Source organism: Neofelis nebulosa, chromosome 12 (assembly GCF_028018385.1).
Source record: "Neofelis nebulosa isolate mNeoNeb1 chromosome 12, mNeoNeb1.pri, whole genome shotgun sequence".
In the NCBI taxonomy this organism is placed as follows: domain Eukaryota; kingdom Metazoa; phylum Chordata; class Mammalia; order Carnivora; family Felidae; genus Neofelis; species Neofelis nebulosa.
The window spans coordinates 6,373,184-6,395,456 of record NC_080793.1 but is presented as its reverse complement, the minus strand read 5'-3'; the positions used below and the strand labels follow the sequence as shown (position 1 = coordinate 6,395,456).

The window sequence follows — 22,273 nt, the reverse complement described above, 5'->3', positions numbered from 1 at the left end:
TCTGGGTCCCATCAGCCCTGCCCCATCTTCTGCCGCTGCCTCCACGGCAGTGAGACCCCGGACGTCTTATTCTGATACCATGGCCGTCATCGTGACGGTCCGTGTCCCCGTGTCCCTCGTCACGTGCCGGGCCCGGTGCTTTTGGCCTGCACCCTCTTTTTTGGCTCTAACGGCGGCTCCATGAGGGAGGGGGGACCAAGGATCAGAGAGGGGAGGCCGTTGGCGGAGGTCACGCAGCCGCGAGAGTGTGGTGGGCCTGTCTGTGCGAGGCCCGTGGTGGGGGACAGCCTCCCTGCTAGGGCTACGGGCAGGTCAGCCAGAGGCGGTCCCAGCAGCGGGGGGAGGAGGAGGGCCTCGAAGGGGGGGGGCAACTCACCTAGTGCTGGCCAGAGCTGTGACCCCTGGAGCTTTGTGAGGCTTTACAAAATCCTGGGTGCAAAGGGCTTGGTGAGGGGCTAGACAGCTCGCAGATCTGGCCGCGGTGGGCCTGCGGATGCCCGTGGGTCCCCGCAGGCGAGCTGGCACCGAAGGTCCGGGGTCCGGTGTGAACGCGTCCCCGCAGGGGGCCGTGGGCCCCAGCCCACGCGGGTGGGGATAATGCAGAGGAGGCTGGGCGTCCGTCACCGTCACCCCACCACCAGTGGGGAGAGGGGACCCAGAGGGGCGGGCTGGGGGTGGGGGGGAAGGCGGGGGGCCCAGGGCTCGGGGGGAACTTGCTCCTTCTGGGTCAGCTAGAGGGGCTTCCGGCTCAGCCTGGAATGCCCTGGAATTCTGGGCGGGAGGCCAGGCGCCTTTCTGATGAACTCAGGCTGGCTCCCTCCAGCTGGGCATTTATGGAAGCCAGGAGAGGGGCGGGTGGGGGGCTGGCGGTCTGTCTCCCCGGCCTGGAGGAGGCGTGGAGCGAGGGTCAGCACCAGTGACCTGTGCGTGTTGTTGGCTTATAGCTGATCTCTGAGGCAGCCCCCTCTTACAGATGAGCCCCCCCCCCCCCTCCGCCGCCCCGGCCAAAGGCACCTAGCACCGTGCCTCCGGGACCTGGCCCGGGTCATCTGGCCCCGGGCATGTGCCCCCCTCCCATTTCCGTCACGCTCCTGGTGGGTGTCCACAGCCTTCTCCCCGGGACACGGGGCCTGTGGGGTCCGCCGTCATTGGCTTACTGCCTGCGGGTCACTTCATGGGGTGCGGAAGCCGGCGACTGGAGGTCTCTGGAGACTGTGTGGCTGAGGGCGGCCGAGTCCCCTGCCCCCGCAGGAACACGAGTGTATTTCCATGCTGTCGTCTGAGCGCAGGGGCGGTGGGAAATGACTTGGGGCTGCGGGGAGGGGGGGAGTTGAGGCACCTGGACGCTTGGGGAGTGTGGGTGTCTGCTCACCCTGCCCTCGGGTGTGGCCGGACCCCAGGGAGGGCGACTCCCAACCATTTAACTCTTTCTTGTCTCCCCACCTGCGTGTGTGTGGCCAATGTGCGGGTGGTCCCGTGTTTTCTGCCAGGTAGAGCTGGAAGAGGGGTGTCCCCAGGAAGGGGAGGTCCAGGGGGAGGTGCGGGTCCTTATGGGCCACGTGGAGCGTGAGGGGCCCCTGGACCACCGTGAGGAGCATAGACAGGGGCTGAACTAGAGGGGGGTGCGGGGTGCACAGGCTGTGCCCCCGGACAGCCGTGTGAAGAAGGGACTCAGACGGACCCCGGTACTCGGAGGTTGAGCAAAGGAGAGGCCGGGGGCCCGTGGGCAGGGTGCCGCCCTTCTGGAAGCTGTCCTTCACTTCTGAGCGCTCTGTTTGTCCGAGTGCTCAGAGGCGTCAGGACGGACGGAGTGTCAGATTTAGTGACAAGGGGCTGCCGGTGGCCAGGCCCGAATTTCCCCACTTCCTCTTTTTTGCGTGAATCGAACCAGAGAGGCCTTCTGGCTGCCCTGGAGGTGGGAGGTGCGGGTGACCCTGGCCCTTGATCCAGCCTCTGTCCCTGGAGAAGAAAACGGAGCCTGGGGCGGTCACAAGACGGTGGCCGAAGGGGCCCAGGGGAGCGTGGTCCACCCGCCATCCCTCCAGGGCCTCTGTGGGGGCCGCCAGCCCCTGCTTTCCGTTCCCACCGTGTTTGAGCTGAGCCTCAATCAGCTGAGAGGTATTCTGCTTTAGGGAAATCAAAATCAGACTCAACATTTATCCTGGGCTCCAGGGACCAGCTCTCTTGCGTTCATTCCTGGCAGACAAGAGCTTCGTGCAGGGGGAGGAGGTGCAGGGAGCCGCCTCGGGAGCGGGGGGGCTGTTCCTGCTCTTCCTCCTGGGTGTGGCAAGGAGAGGTCTCTGTCTGCACCCCTGCTGCAGGGCGTGCGGGCTTAGTGGCAGCGAGCCAGCTGGGGGAGAGCTGGGCAGCGGGCAGTGGCTGGGCCCCTCCCCAGTCGGGGCCATTGAGCCACCCACAGGCCTTCTCCCCGCCACTCCCCCTTCTCAGGGAGGTCCGTGGGAGGGGAGGGGAGTGGAGGGGACACCCAGCCCCTCTCCTCCTGGCTCTCTGCCCTCTCTAGGCTGGGACTTTTCTTTCTCTTGTTTTCTTTTAAGATGTCTCTATACCCTACGTGGGGCTCAAACTTACAACCCCGAGGTCAAGAGTCACATGCTCCAGTAACCGAGCCAGCCAGGTGCCCCTAAGCTGGGAGTTTTCTCTCCACCTTTTAAGAAGCCCTCCCAACGGCCGTGTCGAGTAGAAGTTTATGTAAACCCCATCTTTCAGATGAGGAATCAGAGGCTCAGAGAGGTTAAGTAACCTGTTCAGAACAACACAGCCTACAAATGGCCAAGACAGGACGCTGACCCCGAGCCTCCCAACGCCTCAGCCTTGGGGTTGTCAATACTGGTCTCCTATCGAGTCCGGGCTCCCCCCCACCCCCCCCACCCCCCACCCCCACCCCCCGGCCTGCCGGCAAGAGCGAGCTGGAGAAAGACAGTCACAGGTTTCGTGAAGGTAAACCTGTACGTGAGAAACATAGTGTAGGATGTGTCCCAAATGCAGCCGGGTGGCTGGGTGACGGTGGGAAATCACCCGGGGTTTGTTCTCTGCCTCCGGTGTGCAGGAGGCTGGGCCGGGTGCCGAGGGCGATGCTAGGGTATGCCTCGGTCTCTGAGGGCTTGGCATCCAGCCGGGCAGAGGAGAAAACTGCTTCTGTTGAACACCTGCTAGATGGCAGACGTCGTGCCACGTGCTTTAAGGACACCCTCCTCTGATAAGACAGAGGCTGTCAGTTGTCCCATTTTCAGATGAGCAAACCAAGGCTCCAAGGTGTGGAGTCATTGTTCAAGGCCACACAAGCAAAGCCCTGGCCTGGAGTGCTGGCCGAGCCGACCCCAGAGTCCTCTCTGTGGACCTCGCCACTTCACCGCTGTCCCCCTCGCCGACTTGGCCCCGGGCGGTCAGACAGACCGCGTGGCAAGCAGGGATTGCCATGGATCGGGGCGTTTCAGAGGGGGCCGTGGCAGTCGGGAGGGCTCTGTAGGAAAGGGGCATCCCAGAGGGGACCAGAAAGGTACATAGGGCTACCGAGGTGAAAGAGGTGAGGACGAGTGTCCTGGGCAGAGGGACAGTACGCGCAAGAGCCAGGAGGCGGGAGGATGGTTAAAGGGGCTTGGAGGCAGTGGTCCCGGGGCAGACAGCCCTGAGGACAGCCTTCCTTCCTGCTGGGCCCTGAGCCCTGAACTCCAGCCTTGAGCACGGACCCGCCCGTTACAAGTGCGGTGTGAGCGACGCCTGTTCATTTCTCACTTGGATGCAGGTTCCCCGGGGGGGGGGGGGGGGGGGGGGGAGACGAGCCTGGGAATGTCGCTCTGGTATCTGGGTGGGGCGTGGATCAGGGGGACCCCATGATGTCCCCCCAGCCCCCTCCTCCCGCCCTCCCAGTGTCTGTGGTAGTCAGAGCTCCAGGACCCCCGGCCCTTCTGGCGCTGTGGGTGGGGTTGCGCACCCAGGCTGTGGACCCGAGGACTCTAAAAATCTCTCCCCCGCCCGCCGCCCCAGCTTTTTATTTTGAAAAATCAAGAGAAGCAATTGAGAGGACAGCGCAGCGAGCACCTGTGTGTCCTTCCTCTAGAGTTGCCGGTGTCGACGTTTTTGCCAGGGTTTGCTTCTCTTTCTGTGTGTGTGTGTTTCTGAACCTCGTCCAAGAAGCTGCCGGTATCGCCTCTGGATCCTTCAGGGCACATCTGCGATGAAAAGGGACATTCTCCCACATAACCTGGGTGTCACTCCTAAGAAGATTGGCTGCGAGTCCATCAGGGCATCTAGTGTCCCCCCCCCGCCCCGGTGGAGTTTCCCCAGCGCTCCGAATAAGGTTTGCTATTGCTGGTCTTTAACGCCAGATCCAGGACCCCATCCAGGCTTTGTGAGTTGCATTTGACGGCCTTGTCTCTTTTTCTGGAACAATCCCCTGCCTTGTTGTACCTTTCACGGCGGCCCACTTACTCAAGTGTCCCGGCCAGCTGTCTTGTAGACTTGTCCCGCCTTCTGGATTTGTCTGCTGCTGTCCTCATGATTAGACTATTCTAATAGTCTATTAGAGTCTAATAGCCTAATAGGTTGACTGTTTCTGGCAGGAGAACTCCGTGGGCACCACGTCCTTCCACAGCACCAGATTCGGTGGGGGGGGGGGGGGGGGACACATGTTGCCGGCGTGTTTCCCTATCGGCGAGGCCGGGTTTGATCAAGGACAGTCATCTTCATGGTGATACTTCTGTTGTGTGTTAGAAAAGATACGACCAGCACACGTCACGGGTGATTTTACGGCTGTTAGTGCTGAGGCTGAGGCTAGATGAGGCAATGAGTGAGCTGAGTTAGAGAAACGTCCCGAGTGAATCATCAGACAGGTGGTTAGGGAGGACTCAAGAAGGTGGTGCCGGGACGGCTGAGCTCCGGGAAACCCAGACAGAGTGGTCTTGGCATCGGGCGGACCTGGGCAGTGACATCCTGCCGTGCCTCCTTCTGGCCGTGGCCTTGGGTCCCTTCCTCGGGTCCCCAGCCCAGCTTCCTCGCCTGAACAGTGAGGTTCACCCTGGTCACCTCCAGGACTCCTGACCCTGGTGGAGGGGCCGGGGGCAGGTGGCTGGGCGCCCGGAGGGCTGCCTGATGCCTGCCCCCACTCAAGACCCTCCATGGTGCCAAGGGGACACCTCATGGCTTCCTCTGTTCCCTAAAGTTTAATTGGCTCCTTAAAGCATCGGCAGGGCCCATCGCCCCAAGCCCCCCGGTTCGCATCCCCTGGGGCTTGGCTGCCTGCCCGACAACCAGTGTTCTGTGTTGAGGACCATTCTGATGGTCCTCGTTAGCTGCCCCTCCCCCACCATAGCTGCTACATCCTGGAGACAGGGGCGACGGGGTGGGGGGTGGGAGGGGACTTCTGAGATAAGGGATATTCCAGGGGAGCCTCCTCTTGTGAGGACAGAGGCCAGCCCTGGGTCTGCTACCCGGCTCCTGCCGTTTCTGTCATGTGATGCCGAGGCCACACCTTGTGAGGTCACACGAGGTCAGGCAGCTCGTCGGCACCCGTCCCCATTGTGCGCTCATCCCGGGCTCCGAAGGCCGTCGCGGCCCTGCCCTTTCCTGGCAAGGTGCCCTTGGGTGGCTTCAGGCCAAGTACGCGGACTTGTCTCGAACCTCAGCCTTGTTCGGGAAAATGGAACCACCACCTGCCTGTGGGATTCTTGTGCAGGTAAAGAACACCAAGCCAGTTAAGTCTTTGCAACGGCCCGTTTTACAGATGAGGGAATTGAGGCCCAGAGAGAGGAAGTACTTCCCCCCCCAAGGACACAGGGCTAGAAAGCTGTGGCTCTGGATTTGAATCCAGGGGGTCTCGTCTGGCTCCAGAGCGCGGACCCGTAAGCTCCCGCCTGTGCCCTGGTGGGTTTCCTGTGTCTCTCCAGGTTTGGGTTTTGCACATCAACCCCTCCCCGCCCCTGCCGCCCCCCACCCCCACCCCAGGCGTGCGTGGCAGTCCAGGACAGCTCAGCTCGGGTTCGACCAAGGTCTGCTTCCCTCTCCACCCCCCTCCCCTGCCTGACCCCCTTCCCTCCTTCCACCCTCTGCCCGAACTCTCTTGGAAAATTGCATTCTCTAACACCGGGTCTGGCCGGTCCAGGTAATCGGCACCTCCCGCCCTTGTCATGCCTTCCGTGCACCAGCTGTCTGCTCTGGGACGGGCGCCTGGGATTTGGGCTTGTGGGGGGAGGGCTCTGGCAGCGGCCTCCAGGCTTCCCCGGGAGTCTGACCACCCGATTCCAGGCTGTGGGGCAGGCGGCCGAGCCACACGCCCCAGTTCAGACCCTCACCCCATCACTTCAGGTCCTGGCCCCTTCGTGCCTCAGTTTCCCCATCTGGAGCCAGGGCAGAGTCACGCTGTCTTCCCTCGGAGCTGTGGTCAGGGCAGCTGAGCCAAAGCACGGAGGCCCGGCCCTGGCACAGAGCCGGGCTTCCAGTGGCCCCTTGGTATCTGGCACTTCGTACAGGCTCCCTTGGAGCGGTTTTTGGAAAGCGGCCTCCTCGTGTCCAATCAGCCACAGCAATTCAGGGACACCCCCTTGGGCCTCCCTTCCCTTTTCCCTGGGAAGAGATCGCAGTTCCTTTTCTCAGCTGACCTCCCCCTAACACCCACTTTCCTGTCTGTCCCTTCCTTTCTTCCTTCCTTCCTTCCTTCCTTCCCTCCCTCCCTCCCTCCCTCCCTCCCTCCTTCCTTCTTCCTTCCTTCCTTCCTTCCTTCCTTCCTTCCTTCCTTCCTTCCTTCCTTCCTTCTTCCTTCCTTCCTTCCTTCCTTCCTTCCTTCCTTCCCTCCCTCCTTCCTCCTTCCTACCTTCTTCCTTCCTTCCTTCCTTCCTTCCTTCCTTCCTTCCTTCCTTCCTTCCTTCCTTCTTCCTTCCCTCCCTCCCTCCCTCCCTCCCTCCCTCCTTCCTTCCTTCTTCCTTCCTTCCTTCCTCCTTCCTTCCTTCCTTCCTTCCTTCCTTCCTTCCTTCCTTCCTCCTTCCTTCCTTCCCTCCTTCCTTCCTTCCTCCTTCCTTCCTTCTTCCTTCCTTCCTTCCTTCCTTCCTTCCTTCCTTCCTTCCTTCTTTCCTTCCTTCCTCCTTCCTTCCTTCTTCCTTCCTTCTTCCTTCCTTCCTTCCTTCCCTCCACAAGCCTGGACTGAGTCAGTGTCTGTGCCAGGGAATCAGGAGCTCTCACACCGGTTTTGATTGAATTCCCAGGACAGCTCCCCTGGCAGCTACCATTACTGTTATTCCCGCTTTACAAATGAGGAAACTGAGGCACAGCTTGCTGGACGCAGTCTCCCAAGGCCACCCCCAGGGAGAGTGAGTGCGGCCTTGGAGGTGGTTCGACGTGCTCATTCAGTGATTGTAGGGAGAGCGCTGGTTTGCCTCCAACCCGAGCCAATGTAGTACTTTTCAGAAAAAAAGAGATTTTGTTTGTTTGTTTCATGGTTCAATAAAGAATGACTCTTTGGGGGCGCCTGGGTGGCGCAGTCGGTTAAGCGTCCGACTTCAGCCAGGTCACAATCTCGCGGTCCGTGAGTTCGAGCCCCGCGTCGGGCTCTGGGCCGATGGCTCGGAGCCTGGAGCCTGTTTCCGATTCTGTGTCTCCCTCTCTCTCTGCCCCTGCCCCGTTCATGCTTTGTCTCTCTCTGTCCCAAAATAAATAAAAAACGTTGAAAAAAAAATTTAAAAAAAGAATGACTCTTTGGGCTTGGCTGGATGTTCGACCACATTATGTGGCTTGTCCCAGGTTTTCGTTCTGGGCGCTGTTCTCGTACTGCCTGTAAAAGAACCTGGGACTGACCGCTGTAAGGAGCTGGAGGGGGCAGGCCGAGGAGGGAGGGCGGGGAGGGGGGTGCGCAGCCTTTCGGTCCTGGGATCCCCCCGCCTCCCGTACACAGACAGGGCAGCCGGGTGCCCTCTCTGACTCCGCTGCGCTGTGCCAGGACTGCGAGGCGGGGAACAGCGTATCTTAAATGTTGGCCTGGGGGTGACGCTCCTTCCTGCACCCCTGCATGTGGGAGGCTGCTCTCGCCGGTCCTCGTGGACGCCCAGTGGGCGTCAGGAGGGATAGGCCAGGGCGGCCCCCGTGGGGGTGGCTGGACACGGAGCTCCTGACTGGGATTGGTCACCCCTGGGGCAAGCTCTTACTCAGAGCCGGCAGGTGCCCCAACATGGGGGGCAGGGGCGCCGCAGGGCGGGCTGGGGAGGGCGGGAAGGGGGCTCCCCCGGGGCAGCCCATCCCCCTGAGACACCTCCCAGAGCTAAAAGGCTGCTTCTCTTTTCTCTTGCAGTTACCGAGAAGGAAGTCCAGCAGTGGTGAGTGACTGCTTTTCCCCAAACTGTCGGCGGGGAGGCCTGGGGGCGTTGGCGTTGGCCTGATGGGACGGCAGTCTAGCTGCCCAGGACGGGGGCCCGCGGAGGGGCTTCTGAGAGTGGCTCAGCCACCATCCAAGGGGTTGGATTCCTCTGTTCCCAAGGGACTGACGGAAAGCCACTTGATCCGGGGCGGGGAGGGGTCGTTGGTGAGTCCTTGCTTTCTGCGGCGTCTCTAAGGACCACGGGACCCCGCTCACCAGAAACGAGTCAGGAGGCTGGGTCTCAGGCCTGGCTTTGTCACTAAATCGCTGGTGGCCGTGACGAGTCTCTTCCCATTTCCGGGGTTCAGTCACCCCTTCTATTAAGTGATGGGTGAGACTGGACCAGGGATGGCCGATAGGTGTCCTCTGGGATGCCAGCTCTAATCAACCCATAGCGGCTGCCCAGAGTGCCAGGTTAAGAAGGATTCTGAGGCTGCGTGCAGTGGAGCAAATGGAAAGTATGCCAGTGGGGGATTAATGGGGGGCGGTGCCAGCTTACTGATGCCCGCCTGGGCTGGCGAGAGGGGAGTGGCATATTGTCTTATCACCTGTGGAACGTGGAGCTGACAGCGGAGGTCACACACTAAGGCAGACCTGAGGTCGGGGCAGGGGGTGGGGGGCGGTGAGGGAGGGGACGAGGCAAGCTTGGACAACTTCCAGAAAAGTCTGGCGGTTTAGAAACGGACTGGAGAATCCTGACTTGGCCTTTCCTATCCGAGTGACCGAGGGTGACTCTCTGAGCCTCAGTTTCCCCATGTGTATGGCGGGAACGATAAAGCACTCGGAAGACATTCCCTGCAAAGGTCGTAGCACGGGGCCCAGGGGACGATGGCCACTGCCAGTGGCCTTCTGTGCACCGTTCAGGGGGAGCCTAGAGATGCGCCCCCCCCACCCCCCATTGACAGCCAGGCCGTGAGGCTCCCGGGCAGCTGTGCGGTGCAGGGCCAGCCTCCCCCAGGGGCCACTCCGTGAGCCCAGGCTGCAGAGGGTGGGAGCTGTGGTTGACCTGCCCAACCCTGCCAGCCCTGCGCTGGACGCCCGGCCGGTTGCTCCCACAGGGGGAGCGGATGTGGGGGGAACAGCCGCCGCCACCTCCCTCCCCCCCCCCCCCCCACATCCGAGGACCAATGCGTGGATCCGATCTGCCTCCGACCTCATTTTCACTTTCCTGCTTCCCCAGGTGAGCGTTCCAGAAAGGATCCTACTTCTCGGTCTTTATCTCCAAGGCTTTCCCTTCCAGAACTCGCCTGCCCTTCCTTCCTGGGCCTTTGTCTACCCCTATCTCCCTTCTAGAACTCCCCGCCCTTCTGGCCTTCCTTCCTGGGCTCTCTGAGCTCTCTTCTCCCAAAGCTCACCTAAGTCACCTCCTCCAGGAAGCCTTCTGGGGTCCCCCATCTGTACATAATCTCCCTCCTTCCCACCTGGCAGCCAGAGGGGCTTTTGCCTAAACCCTCCCTGGAGCTCAGGTGAAGTCCATGCCTCCGGCATGGCTATGTGGGTATGAGAACTGGTTTGGGCTGGCCCTGTTGACCCCTCCAGTCTCACTGCAAACTCCTTTCGCCCTCTGGCCTGCCTGAATTGCTGTCTGTTCCCGAACCCACCTCGCCCTCTGGGGCTTCCTGACCTTTGCTCGGACTGTCCCCCCTGTTGGGGACACCCCTCCCCCTCTTTGCTTGGCTCCTATCTCCCCACCCTCAAGGCTTCCTCCCTGAAACCCCTGGGCCCTCCGGTTAGCTTCGGGGCCCCCACCACAGCCGGGGACACAGCAGGCAGCAGTCACTGCCTCTTTTCCTGGCCCTGAAGGCTGGCCCTGCCCTCTTCACGCCTGTGTCCCCAGAGCCTGGCCATAGTGGGTGCTCAGGCCCCAAGAAGCACACCCCATGTGCTTCCCATACATGGCTCTTGACCCCTGGGAGCTGCCCTGGGGGCCGACACGGTTTATTGTCTTTATGGCAGCTGAGGAAACGAAACAGAGGTGCAGAGAAGGGCCGGGCAGGGAGGAGGGTGGGGTCTGTCCCCTGGCGCCACTGTGTGCCCTGCAAGCTCTCAGACGCGGCCTCATTTTCCTCCTCACCGTCACCCAGAGGAGTGTGCCATCGTGGCATTTCCTAGACAAGGCCCTGAGCCCCCCGGGAATGCAGGGCCAGGTGGGCTCCAGAACCAGGGCGCTGGGCTTGAGCGCCCGTGCCCCGCATTCTGTTTGAGCAACCTTGAACAACTTCCTGGGCTTCTCGGTGCCTCAGTTTCCCCGCCTGGAAAATGAGGGTAATGATAGTCACGCTTTATAGGAATACCGCAGAGAGGAGGTGATCTGATTCACGTGAGACGTCCGGAACAGAGCCTCGTAACCTCCTCTCCGTTAGCGGTGTTGGTGATAATGCTGACGTCGTCACCAAGTATAACCCACAGAGCAATCCGGAGACTCAAGGCCCCCTGCTCGTTATGAAGACGGGGAAACTGAGGCCCAGGCAGACGGAATGACTTTCGCTCACTCGCCAAGCTGGTGTGTCAGCTGCCCCCTGCACAAGGGCTCGGCTACGGGAGAGAGTTCCAGGCACAGGGCTTAGCAAGCACAGAGGCTCAGGGGGCTTAGGCTCCGTGTGTTTGAGGAAGCACAGAGAGCCCTGGAGGCTGGCCCGTGGAGAGCAGTTCTTGGGACTCCCGTGACAGAACTGGGGCCTGAGGCCTGGTGACACCCAGTCCTTGTGAGAAGGGGGTTCTCTCTAAAGAGCTTACAAAGACCAGAATGGATCTTGCTTTGTCGGAAAGTTCTGTGGGCCTCAAACACATGTCCTTCAGTTCATTTTGGTGGCGCCTTCGAGGTTAGGAGGTAGGTGAATCGGTGCCTTTCTCTGGCCCTCCTGGGCCAGCCCACTACCCACCCCACTGTTGTGTTCTAGAATGGCTCTATCCCTTGGGGCGAAGCTAGACCAGGGAGGGTTAAACAGGGACACTCCTGCCACCACTCTCTCCACCCGTGCCCACAGCAGACATTGGTAATGGATCACAGATCCCGGCACTCTGGGTCGTCTCCTGCAGTGCCCAGGGCCATCAGTGTCCTTGTTGCGGGCACACAAAACGAACGCATGTTATTATCCCTCGATTGCCCTGAACGTCACTGGTTCGCTGGGGCCGTGGGTGACCCACTGTTCCCTCTGTCTTTTGCTCAGGAAACAGGTAGGATCCCAAGCGCCCCGGCCCATCTTCAGAGGACCTTTGTCACCAAGCCCCCAGCCAGCACCTTCCTATTCCAAACAGCTCTCAGGGCCCCCAACATCTGGGGAATGTGCCGATGCCCTGCCCTCCCTGGGAAAACAGGGGGTTCCCAGGCCTAGTCCACCAGCGGCAGCAAACAGTTTAGGGCTGGACCGTCTGGGTGGGGGTGGGGAAGCAGGGAGAGGGGCATGCAGAGACCCGCAGGGCCACCGCAGACACTTCCTGTCCCACCTGCAAAGTGCCTGCACGGATCCAGCCAGGACAGCGGCTCCGGCTTCCTCCATCTGTCTGTCTGTCTCTCTACACCCCACCCTCTCACTTAAAGCCCCTTAGGGCCTCCCACCGCCCTCGAAATAAAGCCCCAGCCCCTTCCCTGGCCCTTGGGGCTCCCCAGGGTCTCTCACCCCACCTTCTCCCCCGGCTTCACCAGGCACTTCCTGCACTTGCTGTCCGTCAGCCACACCAAACTCATTCCTACCTCAGAGCCGCCGTCCTTGCTGTTCCCTCTGCCCCCAGATCTTGACGTCTCTTCGGAGAGGCCCGCACTGACCACCGAGTCCCTGTTTCTCCAGCATTGTACAGGATCACCTTGTTTTGTGTTGACTTTCAGCAGCCGCTAGGCAGCGAGAGAACCCAGGGCCAGGCTTTTTTTTTTGAGTTTATTTCTTCATTTTCAGAGAGAGAAAGAGAACATGAGTAGGGGAAGGGCAGAGAGGCTCTGCCCAGCACAGAGCCTGATGTAAGGCTCGATCTCACAACTGTGAGATCACGACCTGAGCCGAAACCAAGAATCAGAGGCTTAACCGACCGAGCCACCCAGGTGCCCCAAGATTTTATTTTTTAAGTAATCTCTACGCCCAGTATGGGACTTGAACCACAACCCCGAGGTCTAGAATCGCACGCTTCACCCGCGGAGCCAGCCGGGTGCCCCAAGGCCCAGGGCTCGAAAGTGATTGTGTGATGGGCCCTGGGCCGGCCAAGGAGAGGAAACAGAGCCGAGAGTAGCACTCGACCTCGGCGCCGGTCGGGCCCAGGTTGTCAGGAGCGCAGGCCAGGCCACAGCAATGGGTGCCCGGACTAGCGTCCTCTGGGCTCTCAGCCGGCACCAGGCTCCCGCTGCCCTCGGGGGTCAACTCTGCACAGCCCTGCGCTGCTGTGCCGCGATCTGTACCTGGAGGGAGGGGGTTGGAGGCTGAGCGGTGAGGCCAGCGTCAGGGTCCACGGCCAGCCTGGGTCCCTGCCCCTTGCTCTTGACTGTCTCCGTTCCCATGCTGAGCATGATTTGTCCCCGTGGACGATCAGGAACCGCACTGGGGGCTAAGAAACCGCAGCGGGTCCCAGGCCCTTCCAGATGATTGTGAAATTGCAGCCCCCTCGGAGAGCAGAGAGGCAGCAGGGCACACATCACCCCCTCCCCCCCCCCCCCCCAGCCCGGCCCCAGGCCCTGACCGACAGCACAAGACGGGAGGGAAGCCGGCTGGAAGCTGGCGGTAGGTGCGTGGGTACCTTGGGTGCCAGCATCGTGGGTTGCGGTAGCTTTTTCTCTCGCATTTTCTATTTTCCAAATTTCCCCAAGAAACTAAAGCTCCAAAGGGCAGAGACGCTGGGCCCAGGTGGCCCAGGGCTGGGTGTATGTATGTGGAGTCTGGGTCCAGCCCTTTCCACCTCCGTGGCTCAGGCCGTGGGGGCTCAATCCTGCCGGCTCTTGCCTGGGCAGCCCCCCCAAAGCCGAAGACAGCGGGGGCTGGTGGGGGAGGAGAGCAAGGAGGAGAGACGTCATCCTCAGGGGGCGCTGGGACGGGGGTGCCAATGGGAGGGGTTGTTTGCAAAGATCACGGGCGCCGCGGAGACAGCTGGGGCTCGGGGCTGATTGCCGCTGGGGGTGACGCTTCGTCGTTAACCCACCTGTTCCCTGCCTTTCCACGACAGCAGGCAGCGCTGTACCCTGGACAGGGAGGGACGGGCATGCAGGGAGTTGCGGCCAGCCTCCCACAGGGCCAAGTTCATGGCAACTGAGAGCAGTGAGTTCGGAAAGTCCCAGCAGCCTGGGGCCTTCGGGTCTCACTCGGGGGTCTCAGAGAACAAGAAGCTGAATGGGAAAGGGATCCCCGTGTCAGGGCGAGCAGTCATTCATTCATTCATTCCTTCACTCACTCACTCACTCAGTCGTTTGTTTAGCACCTACTAGGTGCCAGGCCAGTGCTGGGGGGGCTGAAGGCAGCTGGGACTGAAGGAGAGTCCCCAAGGGGACACAGGCGTTGGCCCAGGCTGGTGGCGCTGGGGAAGTGTTTTTGTTAAGTGACACGCAGCCTCCCTCGCTCTATGGAATGACACGTTTCTTTTTTTCCCTTTCCCTTTCAAAGAAGCGTAAGAATGCAGTTGTCACATCTGCGACTCTCTCTTTTCGTCCCCGCCCTGTGTCCCAAACACAGCCAACCCTGTCAGACACCCGTGTGGCCGAAGCTGCCCGCATGGCGTTCGGGGACGGTGCCTGTCTCCCAGGCTCAGTCCCGTAGCTCTCCGTCTGATTCCCAGAGGGGTCCCTGGCCCCCAGAGAGTTAAGAGCCCTGTTCTCGAACACGATTTCAAGACTAGTGACAGGTACAGAGAGAATTGATTTAATGAAATGTCTTCTTTGTACGTTGGTAAAAAGAAACAAAATAGCATCCACCAGGTCCTGGTAACTAACGATGGTTTTTAAAAGACAAAGGCAAACCTAGGTGGAGATGGGATGGTAGTTTGGTTCGGTTTTTATTTTTTTTATTATTTGTTTAACGTTTATTTCCTTTTGAGAGAGAGAGAGAGAGAGGGAGGGGCAGGGCGAGAGGGAGACAGAGAATCCCAAGCAGGCTCCACACTGTCAGCGTGGAGCCCGAACTGGGGCTCGAACCCACGAACTGTGAGATCGTGACCTGAGCCGAAGTCAGATGCTTAACCGTCAGAGCCACCCAGGCGCCCCCTCCCGCAATAGCTTGTAAAAAGTCGCTCATTTTTTGGTGGATAACGGCCGATCGATTTCATGCTTCACTGATGTATCTGGATATAAACAACTCTTAGTATCTCCGATTTGTCGTGTTACAGCCGACACATGTTGCTACAGCACATGTGTTTCAGCCGACCGTACCCTGTGTCTGATATTTTTATGCCTGATCTAGAACATTCTGTAATGCTTTTAATTACATTTTTTTCACGCGGTGAGATACACACAATGTGAAATTTACTGGCCTAACCGTTAAGGGCCTCCCTGTATGTGCCCCGGGCTAAGTGGCTGGATGCGGCAGGTGCATCAGGGGTCTTTGGTCTGCTGGAAACTCCCCCTTGGGACGGCTGGCCGCTCCGGGCAGCCGGGGCAGGGATGGTGGTGGGATCCAGCCAGGCCCGGTGGGGAAGCCTGAGCCCTTCCTTGTGTTGTGTTTACACTCCAACACAAAAATTTAACTTCTTTACATTACAGAATCCCTGCGTGCTCCATGCGACCAAAGGGAACCATAAGCACAGAGCTTAGTCATGATAAGTACAAGCCAAAGATGTGTCCCCAACTCCTTTCTGCCCCACGCGTGGGGCCCTTGTCTGAGGCGGGTGGCCCGTCACAGTGGGTTTTTGCGCGGTAGGCCCCCAGGGCCGTCCGTCCTCGGTGGTGCCTGGGGATTCTGGGGCTGGGCCCCAAGATCCTGCCCTGAGGTCCAGCCTGGGCTGGGCGCCCCCAGTTGCCGGTTGGTGGAGGTAACTGACAGCAGCACAGGTTTTGTGTCTGACGTGTGCCGGCGGCAACGCCGGGACCGCTGTGGCTTCCACCCTGGGCCTGGAAGCAAACAGAAGGCACCAAGGAAAGCAGGCCGACTGAGCGCGGCGGGCCTCGAAGGGCAGGATGCCCCATCCCGGCCCCCTCCCCCCCATCCGACGCAAGCCCAGACGTGTGGCAGAGGGCTCTAGCGCCGGCTGCCTCATTTGCTGGCTGTGCGACTCCGTGCAGCATTTACTGAGCACCTACTGTGTGCCAGGCACGGGGCTGGGCCCCGCAGACTCAGGGCCGGGTGAGGAGACGTGGTCCCTGTCTCGATGCCCGGGTAACCGCCACACGGGTTACACGAGCCAGTCACCAGGCACAGCTGTACGAGGCGCCACCGAGGCCCGGGCCAGGGGCAGGGGGCTGGGAGTATGGCTCCGTCCGCGGTGGCCAGAGAGGGCTTCTCTAAGGCACACACCGAAACCAACAATGAAAGGGTAAGTGGGAGTCAGCAGGGGAGGGAGGGGAAGAGTGGGCCGAGCAGAAAGTGTCCTGAGTGAAGGCCCTGTGCCTGGGCCAGAGGGAACCTTCCCCAGCCTCCATTTCCCCACCCGTAAAGTGGGCATAATAGTCCTTGCCTCCTGGCTCAGTGGGACCATTGCGTGAAATTGTGCCTGGAAAGCGCATAGCCGTATGCCTGGCTCTCAGTAGGTCCCCAGTGGTAGTTGTTTTGCAGAATCACAGACACCGGAAGGGCAGACGCTTGTGTAGACCCCCTCAAGTTCATGGGCTTCCCACAGGCCATCTAGTTCGGTATTTCTCCGCTGGAGTGGTTCTGCTCCCGGGGGGGATACGTGGCCTTGTCTGGGGACACTTTTGGTCGTCCTCACTTGGGAGCAGGTGCTACGGACACCTAGCAGACGGAGGCCTACGTCGTACGGTGCGCAGAATCACCCAACCCCCCGCAAGAATCACCCAACCCCAAATGTCGGTGGTGCTGGGGTGGAGAAACCCTGAGCTGGTCTAAGCCACTTACACCAGCAGGGGACCTGAGGGGCACTGCAGGGGAGGGGTACACGGGACTGGCATACAAGGCCCTGGCCTCCTGGAACGGGTTTTCTGGCGGCAGCATGTCTCAAGGGGAGGCGGGGGGGTGGGGGGCCCGGGCCTGTCGGAACCTGAGGCCGGGGGCCCTGGGTGGGGGCTGGAGTCATGTCTCTCAGTGACCTTGGAGCCGTGACGGCTCACAGGGTGGGGTGACCGGGGTGTCTGGGACAGCAGATCCCCCCATCTCTGCTCTGGCGAGGCAGGGTGCCCCCAACCTTCCCACGATGAACGGCGCTGCGCAGCGTTTGGGGAAGCAGGGCTCCAGCACGCGTTTGCACGGGGCGGTTTCTGCCTGGCCGGAGCTCTGATCCTGCTGCTGTGTGACCCTGAGCCGGTCTGTCTCCCTCTCAGGGCCCCCTGCCAATCCACCGAGGGCTGGGAGTCCATCAGTGGTTCTCTTGCCACCTGCAGGAAGCTCTCAAGTGCTGGCCAGGGTCCTCGGGGCTTAGGAAGAAGGCACTGGATACCTGGGTCTCACTCCGTCCTTGTCTGGCAGTTTGTGTGTTCATGCATTCGTCTGTCTGTCCGTCCATCCGTCCATCCGTCCATCCATCCATCTCCTCGGACAAACATTTACTGAGCCCCCCATCATACACCAGGGCCCACCCCCCGCAAGGGGCTCTGCAGTGCCAGAGAGGTTACAGTGGGATGTCCCTCCAGGGATACGACCTGGAAGCAAACGGGATATAGCGTGCTGGGGATCTCCAAGGGGTGAGGGAGCAGAGGAACCTGTCAGGCTCTGGGGCGGGTCGGCGGGGGAGCCTGGGCAGCATTTCCGGGAAGCGACGTCAAAACTGGGACGAGGTAGGCGAGTGGCTGAGCCCAGTGAAGAGAAAAAAGATGTGTTTTTGCGGCCAGAGGGGCCTACGGGTACCAAGGCCTGGAGGCCGGAGATAGTATGGCACGTTCTAGAAAGTGTGGCTGGTGTGGAATATGGAGGTGGTTGGCAAGAGGAGGCTGGGCCCGGGGTTGCTTCCTGGGGATGGGCTTCCTGGGGCCCTCTGCAGGGGTACCTGGACGGTCCCCCTACCCCAGAAAGGCTCCCCATGGAGCCTGGCCTCCCCGCGTCCCCCGCCTACCCCCAGCTATCACTGCAGGCCCCCCACTGCTGGCTCTCTGCAGCTGCTCTCAGCGCTGGGGGTTCCTGCAGCCAAGCAAACCGCCCCCCCCCACTCAGGAGCCACTCGCAGGGACCCCTCTAGAAGCGGCTTTTGTCTTCTCTCCATTGTTTTTAACAGGCTTTCAGGATCACTTAAATACCACACATCCATCGTGGGGCAGTGAGAAGCCTGCGGGGGCCCCCCATCCCGCCCCCGAGTGATCTGGTGGCTGGAGCGTGCCCCCGCAAGGCCCCCACATGGGCACCAGGCCCGTCCCCCTCCTCCTGCCCAGGGACCTGTCTTGGCCAGGAGGCCTGGAGTCACGGATCAAGTCTTGTCCCTAAAACGCCCCTTCTCCCTGGCCGTGCGTCCTGCCCGGGTATGAAGTTGGGGCCCAGAGCACCCAGCTGGGAAGGAGGCTTTAGGGGAGGGTCCTGCGGGAGGCCGGGTCCCTTCCTGGTACCTGCGGTGGGAGGGGCACCTGACCTCTTGCCTCCGCGCCTTCATCTGTGAACCCCGCATCTCTGAGCTCAGCGCCCAGCATGGGGCAGAGGGCGAGATGGGGCAGCCGTCCCGTTCCTGAGCAGGGACCTGGCCTCCCTGGGCCTCTGCTCCCTGCAGGTGTCCGGTGGGAGATGGGGAGGGGTGCGGAGGCCTGGCCTCCTTCACGGCCTCCTGCTGGCTGTGGGCGTCCACCCCGGCCCGACCCCCCTCCCCTGTTCCATCTTCCCGCCCTCCCCCCTCACCCAGCAACCCCCATCCTGTTAACATCTGGCGTCCGTCGTGCAGGCTGACGATTCCCGAGTGTCCTGTGGGTCCCTTTAGGTCCTTGTATGTGCAGCACCCACCCAGGCCCCTCAGATTGTGCCCTGTGGGTGGGAGGGCAGCGGCCTCTCCACGTGCGACCTCTATGAATGGGGCCCCCGCCACGGTGCCACTTCCCAGGGCCGGGCACAGGGTGCCCGGAGTCCTCTCCCTAGACATGAGGGGAGAAGGGCGCCTTCACAAGGTCTCAGGACAGAGCAGTGGGGCAGGTGGTAGTCTCGGCGACCCCGTGGCTCGGAGCAACTGGCCTCAGCCCCGGTCTGGGTTGCGAGGACGTGCAAGTCGGCCCCTCCCCGGGCCTCAGCTTCCTCATCCCCCAAATGGGCTTCCTCGCAGCCCTTGCTCGCTGGCCATCGTGGGCGTTCCGGGAGAGTGGGTTTGCAGAGAGTGGCCCAGCGAGGTAAGGGCTGGGAACAGAGAATAGCTGATGCCCTGCTGGCTTCCCTTCCTGCTAGGAATCTTCCTCCTCCAAGGAATCCTCCTCCAGCTGGGTTGCTAAGCTACGCCCAGGCGCCGACTCGCCAACTGGTTTACGACAGCCCGTCTGAGTTCATAATGCAAAAGATCATGCTACTGATGGCTTTTTTTTGTGCCCAGCCCTATGTTAAGGATGCCACATCATCCTCTCATCTGAGGCCAACAAGACAGACGTGGCAGCCGTCCCTTTTTAGGGACGAGGGAGACAGGGGTCAGGGGGGGTAAAGACACTTGGCCAAGGTTGCACAGCCAGCAAATGGCAAAGCCGGGGTTTGGGCTCCAGAGCCGTGCGGCGGTCAGCTGGCTGCTTAGCTGCAGAATCCTGGGCGGGGGCGCTGGGAATACGTGGGGGGCGGGCGGGGGGGGGGGGGGGGGGACAAACCAGGGGTGCCCTCTGAGCTTGCTGCCCCGCTCCTGTGTCTCTTAGCACCGATCCCCCGCGAACAGACGTGGGGGAGAGGGGGTGTGCGTAGTGGGGGGCGGGGTGCAAGCATGTGGGAGGAGCCGGCTGCTGGCCCCATATGGTGGCTCTGCCCACCACCCGGCACCGCCAGCCTGCCCCCGCTCTGTGGTGCCAGCAGGGGCTCAGCGGAGACGGTGGGGGAGGCAGGGGGTGCCCCGGTGTAAGAGCGTGACTTTAGGGGAGCTTGTTCGGGTGAGTTTTGTTTCAGCCCCGTTGTGTGGAGTGCAGGGCTGCGGGGGTAGGGGGGGTGGCAGGTGCTCTGTGCACGGTGTGCAGGTTAATTCTCACGGCGACCCTTATCCCCCTGGTACGGACGAGGCTCAGAGAGGTGCCGTCACCCGTCCCAGGTCACATAGCTAGCCAGAGGCAGAGGGGGGATGAGCCCGTGCTGCACAGTGTCCAGGCCTGTGCCCCCCCCCCCCCACGTGGCACTGTCTTCCTGAACAGGATTCACAGCCTTCCGTGGACGCTGGCAGGTGGGTGGGTGATGGTGGCGCCTCTTTGACCCTCTCTTGCCCGGTCTGCCGCCTCCAGGTACAAAGGCTTCATCAAGGACTGCCCCAGCGGGCAGCTGGATGCCGCAGGCTTCCAGAAAATCTACAAGCAATTCTTCCCATTCGGAGATCCCACCAAGTTTGCTACGTTTGTTTTCAACGTCTTTGACGAAAACAAGGTGAGCCAGGGATTGACGGGGGCCTGCGCTGGGGGGGGGGGGGGGGGGGGGGGCTCAGCTTCCCCTCCCCCTCTTCCCCCTTCCCCTCCCTCTCCCCCCCCCCCCCCCCCCCTCCCCCCCCGCTCGGCTCCCCGCAGGCATCCGCAGCGTCTCCACACCCACACTCCGGCTGCCGATGTTCCCTTCTGGAGGAGGAACACACATACGTGTGCACACTGCGCGCGCACACACACACAAACGCACTGACGCACGCACATGCACACCAATGCGCGCGCGTGTCCCGGGTGCACGCACTTCCACCTGCGCCGCGCGGGAGACGGGTACGCACGCCCGTACCGCGCACGCGCGCGCACGTACACACAGACGCACACTGCACACGCACGCACGCCTTGCCCTTGCTCACTGCGAGCACAAAATGCAGATCCCTACAGGGACCGTAGCAGGATTTAGAGCCGTAACTGACACTTACTGAATATTTACCACGGGCTCAGCTTTTCCCGTGGATCGTTTTGAGTGAGGTTTTACAACCAAGCACCTCTGGGGCTACGTCCTTTGAATACCACCCCGTTTTGCAGATGGGGAAACTGAGGCTCTGAGGCATCATACAGCGTGGGATCTTTTGTGCCTGGCTCCTTTCGCGGAGCGTCATGTTTTCAAGGCTTCTCTGTGTCGGGAGCGTGTGTCCCCTCCCGGCGATGGCCGTGCTGACCTGTGGCGTATCCGCTGTGGGGCGCCCGCCGTCCTCAGCACCCTGGCCCACGCCTGCATTTTTCCAGGCTCCCTCCTGTTCACGGGGCACTTACCGGAGCTCGATTTCACACTCTGGACTTCGGGCCCTCGGATGGTTTCCGTTCTGTCGTGCCCTGGCTTTCTCCTCCAGGTGCCCTCAGGTGGACAGTCACACTGCTTGGCCCTGGGAAGAGCTCTGCCCTCTCCGGGCCTCAGTTTCCCTATTGGCAAAACAAACAGGATTAAACAGTTGAGGGCCCCTGCGCTCCTCAGAAGCCTCTGAGCCTGTAGTTTGAAGCGAGGAGAAGGGGTTTCCAGACTCTTGCCCAGAGAGGGTGTGTGTGTGTGTGTGTGTTAGTGATGACTTCTGGCTTTTTCTCCCATCACATGTGGAGTTGGGCTCTGCCTTGAGCCTCAGTCCTTCTTCTGTCCTTCCTACCTGACCTGACCCATCTGTAATCATCCCCCCCTCCCCGCATCGCTTGTCCCTTCTCCTCCACCCTCCCCGTTTGGGTGTCCCTTAGTCGTGGGGTATTTGGTACCTGCCACTGCCCATCAGGCGCCCGAGGTCAAGCCTGACGGGTGACCCGGTGCTGACTGCGGCCGCCCCACCCCTCTCTCCTGTCAGGACGGGCGGATTGAATTCTCCGAGTTCATCCAGGCACTGTCGGTGACCTCGAGGGGCACCCTGGACGAGAAGCTGCGGTGTAAGTCCTGTCCCCGGGTTCCGTCAGGCGCACACTGGCTGGTCCCAGGCTGGAGGGAAGCCAAAGAAGCGGGCCAGGCCATTTGTCCAGGGCTGAGGGAGCGGCACAGATGTCCTGCCTTTCCAGGTCAAAGGAACTTTCCTGGAGGTGGCCGTGTAGGAGGAACGTTGGCTTAGCGAGGCGCGGTGGACAGACGGGGCAGGCAACAGGTGCAGACACGGGCCACGGGCAGCTTAGCGTCGAGTTAAAAGGCCCGATTCCAGCGCTGGCCGCACCACTTGGGACTTCACTGTTTTGACGACTGGTCTCACTCATTCACTTCATTCATTCATTCACCCAAGAGATACACAGCAACGTGTGCTGGCCAGGAGGCGGGGACTCCACAGGGGAATCTGATAGGCAGGCACCTGCTCTCACCAGTGTCAGTCTGGCATGGGGACTTTATTTTTAAAAATCCCATAAAACTGCAGCTGAGGCAGGAAGGAGTAGGTGAGCCGACAGGAGAGGAACTGTTAAGAGTCAGGGGCTGAGGGACGCCTGGGTGGCTCAGTCGGTTAAGCATCCGACTTCGGCTCGGGTCACAATCTCGTGGTCTGTGAGTTCGAGCCCCACCTGGGCTCTGTGCTGACAGCTCGGAGCCTGGAGGCCGCTTGGGATTCTGTGTCTCCCTCTCTCTCTGCGCCCCCCCCCCCCCCCGCTCATGCTCTGTCTCTCTCTCTCAAAAATAAATAAACATTAAATTTTTTTTTTTTTAAAAGATCAGGGGCTGAGCTGGGGCCAGGGGAGAGCTGGCTGGGGTGGGAGGAAGGGAGAGGGTTGCAGGCAGGGGAAGAGCATGTCCGAGGCCCCAGGGGGGAGAGAGTTCCAAGCTGGAACACGGGGTGCAAAAG

At 61.1% G+C, this 22,273-nt stretch overlaps 1 protein-coding gene across 1 annotated transcript in view; it reads left to right on the top strand.

The window, feature by feature from the left end:
- NCS1 (neuronal calcium sensor 1) overlaps window positions 1–22,273 on the top strand; it is a 51,935-nt gene that overhangs the window by 15,941 nt on the left and 13,721 nt on the right. Inside the window, exons 2-4 of the mRNA XM_058693813.1 lie at window positions 8,294–8,318; window positions 19,809–19,947; window positions 21,305–21,383. Of these exons, the coding sequence (XP_058549796.1) occupies window positions 8,294–8,318; window positions 19,809–19,947; window positions 21,305–21,383 (243 nt within the window). The remainder of the gene's footprint in view (window positions 1–8,293; window positions 8,319–19,808; window positions 19,948–21,304; window positions 21,384–22,273) is intronic.